Source organism: Accipiter gentilis, chromosome 24 (assembly GCF_929443795.1).
Source record: "Accipiter gentilis chromosome 24, bAccGen1.1, whole genome shotgun sequence".
NCBI classification, from domain to species: domain Eukaryota; kingdom Metazoa; phylum Chordata; class Aves; order Accipitriformes; family Accipitridae; genus Astur; species Astur gentilis.
In genome coordinates this window covers 10,490,215-10,496,605 of record NC_064903.1, presented here as the reverse complement: position 1 = coordinate 10,496,605, position 6,391 = coordinate 10,490,215, and the positions used below count along the sequence as shown (strand labels likewise).

The window sequence follows — 6,391 nt, the reverse complement described above, 5'->3', positions numbered from 1 at the left end:
CTGAGAGCTCTAGCAAAGGCAATGTCTCTCCATGCTTCAGCTTTATGAAGAAGCTCTGGGACATTGTTGAAAGCAGTCAGTTTAAGTCCATTTGGTGGGGTGACAATGGAAAGTGTGTAGTGATTCATGAAGAATTGTTCAAAGAGGAAGTACTAGCAAGGAGAGGACATCTGAGAATTTTTGAAAGTGAGACCATGAAAAGCTTCAATTGTCAACTCCATCGGTATGGATTCACAAAAAGGCTGTGGAATTTTCCAAAATTGGGCTCACGCATTGACTTGCTAGCAGAAGAAACAACTGGGGAGGTATGTCGGATCCTCTACATGCAAACTAACTCTCAGAATATTCTAGTGGGACAGATTTCTGTTCCAATTAAATAAGCCATTACTACGTAGGAGATGAAGATGATAATACATGTTCTGATTGTCAAGTTTCTCAGCTCATGTTCAAGTGTTTTTGAGGTAGCATCTGTGAGTAGTAGAAACGCTGATAAAATATACATTGGTTATTTCCAATTACTTTGGGCACATAAAATGAAGAGATATTCTCATCATATCAGGATTGTTTTTTCTTTTGGGTATTTGCTATTGTCTTGCTGGACCAGATGTGCAGTTTTCTTGTGGCACTTGCTGAAGGCTGAGAAGGTATGTGCCAGCATCGCATAGTTATCTACATGTACATTCCATGCTGAAGTGGCTCAAAAGTAATGGTATTTGGGTTTCTAAATCAGTTTGTATGCTTTTGAGAATCCTACGCTTCTCTGCTACCAAGTGGCAAAACCACAAGGCTGGTTCCTACTTAACAGGACTGTTTTGCACCATTTTATTCAGCCTAAACTTCAGGTTTAGAACACCCCCAATAGTCCTTTTTAACATCCACATTTCTCTTTTGCAATTAAAATTCTTAGTTCTCCTATCTGTGTGGTTTCCAGTCTCAAGGTGGTGGCAACTAACTCTTTTCCTTTGCATATTTTAGTTTCACTTCTACTACAACCCAAAGTTTAGAAGACATTTTCTGTATCCGCTCATGAAGTATAAGCGAAGCTTTGGTCCAAAAAATCAAACGCCAGCAGGATTTTCACCGGACGTGGATTTGCATGCACGCTGCCAGAAAAGAAAACCAGATGTTGAGCTTGAGTGGGAAACCACTTTCGAGGAGGAAAGCGGTCCGTTCACAGCAGGTCCAAGGGAGCACGCGCACACCTCTGCACCCAGGAAGACCGCACCTGCCAAGCGACGTGCCTCTACATCTGCACGGAGCGCTGCTCTGACACCTGCAGACCCTGCGGCAGCGGTAGGCAGGGAGAAGCTCAACCCTCTGGCCCCCTCCCTTTTGCCGCAGCACAGCAGCCCCGGCCCTGCTGCCGCTTCACGGGGTTGCGCTGTGCCAGCCGTGCCCAACAGTCCCTTTCCACCAGGGCTGGCACCTCCCGCCTCTCCAGCTGGGCTGGCAGCAGCCGCTGCTCTGTCTATGCCAAGGCCACCTCAGGGCCAAACTCCACCAGACCACCGCTGCCTGACTTGCACTTGTGGTCCAAACAGCGGACCTGCAGGCAACGGCCTTGAACCCCAACCCGGGGCACGCTAGGTGCCTTCTGCAGCTCTTCTAGAAGTTGTGTAGTCCAAGGGAATAGAGTCTTTTAAGTGTTCCAATAAACCATCTGAATAAAAAGCCTCTGCCAGTTGTCCTGTCCTGTTTTTACAGTGGAATCCCACTCAGGCCCTAACATGAGAGCACAGCAACAGGCCACGATCAAGGGAGATTGATTCCTTTTGATTGAAGAGAAGGTGAGGTCTTGCTGATTGGCAAACAGAAATGGAAAAAAGATTTAGAATTCACTGTGTCCTATGAAATGTCTGGAAAAAGTCACTCCAGTTCCAGGGGCCTTTGCTGATGAGCAATCCTTGAAATAAAATAACGAGCACTGAAACCATTTTCTTCATTTTCCTAATGAATTCAAGAGTGAAACTATTGAGGTCAGTAATGGGATTAGATTCCAACTGATCCAAGAGAGGAATCAAACTATTATGTTTTTTTCTTTTGACATATTGGGAAAAGATACCCTTTTAGAAATAGGAAGTGACATAGAGTTTCACCTAGAAATAAATAGCACTATAGAATTATTCCTCTGTTTCATGTGGGAAATGGGTCCAAGATGATCATGTGAGTTGTATATGCTGCAATCACTCATCAATTTTGCTTCACAGTGGTGGTCTGTAATGCCAGATTTGAAGATGTCACTTCTCCAAAACATCTCTTTGTATCTCTTGGCTTTAAAATGGCCTGGCTTCACCCCTGTATCTAGTTTATTCCTAGAAACAGCTGATTAACGTCAGTTGAGGACTGTATTGGATTTGTGTGGCAAGATTTTGGTAGCAGGGGGCTACAGGGCTGGCTTCCGTGAGAAGTTCCTAGAACCTTCCCCTATGTCTGACAGAGCCAATACCAGCCGGCTCCAAAATGGACCCACCGCTGGCCAAGGCTGAGCCCATCAGTGACAGTGGTAGTGCCTCTGGGATAACTTATTTAAGAAGGAAAAAAAAAGTTGTTGCAGCACAGAAACTGCAGCCAGAGAGAGGGGTGAGACCATGTAAGAGAAACAACCCTGCAGACCCCCAGGTCAGTGCAGAAGGAGGGGGAGGAGATGCTCCAGGCGCCGGAGCAGAGATTCCCCTGCAGCCCGTGGGGAAGCCCCTGGTGAGGCAGGCTGTCCCCCTGCAGCCCAGGGAGCTCCACGGGGGAGCAGATCTCCACCTGCAGCCCGGGGAGGACCCCACACCGGAGCAGGTGGGTTCCCGAAGGAGGCTGTGACCCTGTGGGAAGCCCGTGCTGGAGCAGGCTCCTGGCAGGACCTGCAGATCTGTGGAGAGAGGAGCCCACAGAGCAGGTTTTCTGGCAGGAGTTGTGACCCTGCGGGAGACCCACGCTGGAGCAGTCTGTGCCTGAAGGACTGCAGCCCATGGAAGGGACCCACGCGGGAGCAGTTCATGAAGAACTGCAGCCTGTGGGAAGGACTTGCATTGGAGCAGTTCATGGAAGACTGTCTCCCATGGGAGGGACCCCATGTTGGGGAAGATCATGAGGACTCCTGTCCCTGAGGAGGAAGGAGCGGCAGAGACAATGTGTGATAAATTGATCATAACCCCCATTCTCCATCCCCCTGTGCCACTGGGGGGAGGAGGTGGAGAATTCAGGAGTGAAGCTGTGCCCAGGAAGAAGCGGGGGCGGGGGGTGGGGGTTAAGATTTGGTTTTATTTCTCATTACCCTACACTGGTTTCACTGGCAATAAATTAAGTTAATTTTCCCCAAGTTGAATCTGTTTTGCCCATGACGGTAATTGCTGAGTGATCTCTCCCTGTCCTTACCTTGACCCATGAGCCCTTTGTCATATTTTCTCTCCACTGTCCAGCTGAGGGGGGGAGTCATAGAATGGCAGTGTGGTGCTTAGTTGCTGGCTGGGGTTAAACCATGACAAGGACCAAAATTTATTCAATTCTCTCTCAGACAAAGATCTTGCTGGCCTCCAGGAGACTGTCCTTGGCATCAGATGTGCAGCACTGCTCCCTTGTTGTGTAATAAAGAGCCATGCTTTTCATTCATAGTAAAATGTAATAAAAGTCTCTAAACAAATCCAGAAGTGTTTTGAAGATCAGAAGAGAGTGGGATTAAATTTTGCACCATGAACAGTGTGTCAGTATCCAGCTGCACCCTTTGCAGGTTTGGGTACACAGGAGACTACAGCAAACAACTTCAATGGTATGAAATAAAATGACGAGCTGATAAGTTGGGCTCAAAAAGTTAAGAGTAATTGGGGTTACATCAGACTGGCAGCCAGTCACCAGTAGGGTTCCTCAGGGCTCAGGTTTAGGCCCAGTGCTCTTTAATGGTTTTGTAAATGATCTGGACGCAGGAGTCAAATGTATATTAAGTAAGTTTGCGAATGATACTAAATTAGGAGGAGCTGTGGACTCCCTCAAGGGTAGAGAGGTCTTAGAGACAGACCTGGATAGACTAGAGAGATGAGCAATCACCAACTCTATGAAATTTAACAAGAGCAAGTGCCAGATTCTGCACCTGGGATGGGGTAAACCTGGCTATACATACAAATTGGGGGATGAGAGGCTGAAGAGCAGCCCCGCAGAAAGAGATCTGGGTTGATGGCAAGACAAATATGAGTCAACAGCATGCCCTGGCAGCCAAAAAGGCCAACCATGTCCTGTGGTGCATCAAGCAGAGCATAGCTAACAAGTCGAGGGAAGTGATTGTCCCACCCTTCACCGCACCGGTGTGGCCCCATCTCGAGTACTGTGTGCAGTTTGGGGCACCTCAATATAAGAAGGTGTCCTGGGTTCAGCTGGGATAGAGTTAATTTTTACAGGAACCTGGGAGGTGGGGGCATAGCCGGGGCAGCTGACCTGGACTAGCCAAGGAGCTATTCCATACCATGGGACATCATGCTCAGTATATAGATGGGGAGCGGGCCGGGGGGTGGGCTCTGTTTTCGGTGGGGGAAGTGGCGGAGCGTCGGGTCCCGGGTGGTGAGCAGTTGCACTGTGCATCACTCTTTTTGTATACTTTTTCATTAGTACCATTGTTGTTGTTGTAATTTTTCTTTGTGTTTGTCCCAGTAAACTGCCTTTATCTCAACCCTCGAGGTTCCAGTTTCTTTTTCTTTTCTCTCCCCCATCTCCTCCCCATCCCACCGGAGGGGGGCGGAGGAGTGAGCGAGCGGCTGCGTGGTCCTTTGGTACCGGCTGGGCTGAAACCACGACAGTCCTTTTTGGCGCCCAACGTGGGGCAGAAGGGTTGAGATAACGACAGATCTGGCCAGAGCGTGTTGAAACAAATTTGCCAAACGCATTTCTTAGATAAATAGATGTTAGTCACAATGTTGTTTCATTTGTTTACATGGTGGCGTTTTGTAAGCTCTTATATGCTCTATGTATTGCCTGTAGTTGCGTATCTCATCTCTGGGAGAGTGATCGGGATTATCATTTTGCTGTACTGGGCAATGTCGACTTATGAAATGATTACATCACTGGTCATGAGGTTAAGCTGGTATCTGTATGAGGCAGTGATATCATTTCCATACTTTGGGCACCTGCTGTCAGATTTTATTGGTAATTACACCCAATCCATGGGGAAATTAGGGGGGGATACCTCCCCCCATCCGTTCACCTCCCTTTTCTCCTTCCAACTAATTACAACAGCTTTTGAGAATTTTGAATATCCTTGGGATGCGCAAGCCAGTGTGCTGTTAGTGCTATGCCTCCTGAATATGTTTCAGGTCTTGTTTAGGGCTACAAAAGGCTCTTTAAGAGTACCACTCAGGGATCTCCCCCAAAGCTGGATACTCATGGGTGGCACGGCATGTGGGAGGATGTGGGCAGGTATCTAGAGAACTTCTCACCGCCAGTGACTTGGAAGTTCACTCCCGAACAACTACAGAATCCTCATGAAGTGATAGAATACTTGAAAGAAAAATGCTGTGGCTATCCCAGAGACACACAACTCACTACACTGTGCTGGGCCCGGCCAGTATCTACCAAACACTGCTTGATACTAGGCAGCGCCCTCGGGGGAAAAGATGGAAAACAGGACAACAGGCCCCGTGGCTACCCCAACCCCGACAACAGGCACCATGGCTGCCCCTACCCTGACAACAGGTACCGTGGCTGCCCCTACCCCGGTGACAGATACTGCAGCTAAACCAGAGAACCAACCTGTGCCAGTATCAGTCGCCCCTGTACAGAAAAAGGAAACACAGGCTTTCTTAGGTGTTGTGGGCTTTTGGAGAATGCATATTCCAAATTACAGTCAAATTGTAAGCCCTCTCTACCAAGTTACTCGGAAGAAGAACGATTTTAAATGGGGGCCTGAGCAACGACAAGCCTTTGAACAAATTAAGCAGGAGATTGTTCACGCAGTAGCTCTTGGGCCAGTCCGGACAGGACAAGATATTAAAAATGTGCTCTACACTGCGGCTGGGGAGAATGGCCCTACCTGGAGCCTTTGGCAGAAAGCACCTGGGGAGACCCGAGGCCGACCTCTGGGGTTTTGGAGCTGAGGATATCGAGGATCCAAGGCTCGCTATACTCCACCTGAAAAAGAGATCTTGGCAGCATATGAAGGAGTTCGAGCCGCCTCAGAAGTGGCTGGTACTGAAACACAGCTCTTCTTAGCACCCCGACTGCCAGTGCTGGGCTGGATGGTCAAAGGGAAAGTTTCCTCTACGCATCACGCGACTGACACCACGTGGAGTAAGTGGATCGCACTGATCACACAGCGGGCTTGCATAGGAAACCCCAGTCGCCCAGGAATGTTAGAATTGATCACGGACTGGCCAGAAGGCAAAGATTTTGGAATGTCGCCAGAGGAGGAGGTGACACG

At 48.6% G+C, this 6,391-nt stretch overlaps 1 protein-coding gene across 1 annotated transcript; it reads left to right on the top strand.

Annotated features, from left to right (window-relative positions):
• Positions 1 to 256: 256 nt before the first annotated feature.
• On the top strand, positions 257 to 1,639 carry LOC126050297 (translation initiation factor IF-2-like). The gene is made up of 2 exons (XM_049828014.1): positions 257 to 644; positions 976 to 1,639. Exons 1-2 carry the CDS (start codon positions 399 to 401, stop codon positions 1,585 to 1,587), a joined length of 858 nt encoding a protein of 285 aa, XP_049683971.1. The 5' UTR covers positions 257 to 398; the 3' UTR covers positions 1,588 to 1,639.
• Positions 1,640 to 6,391: the final 4,752 nt, after the last annotated feature.

Bases quoted from the DNA above. Each gene is read 5' to 3' on its own strand.
- LOC126050297 (XM_049828014.1), top strand. From the start codon at position 399: ATGAAGATGATAATACATGTTCTGATTGTCAAGTTTCTCAGCTCATGT. The intron at 645-975 runs GTATGTGCCAGC...TGCATATTTTAG, and splicing joins ACTTGCTGAAGGCTGAGAAG to TTTCACTTCTACTACAACCC.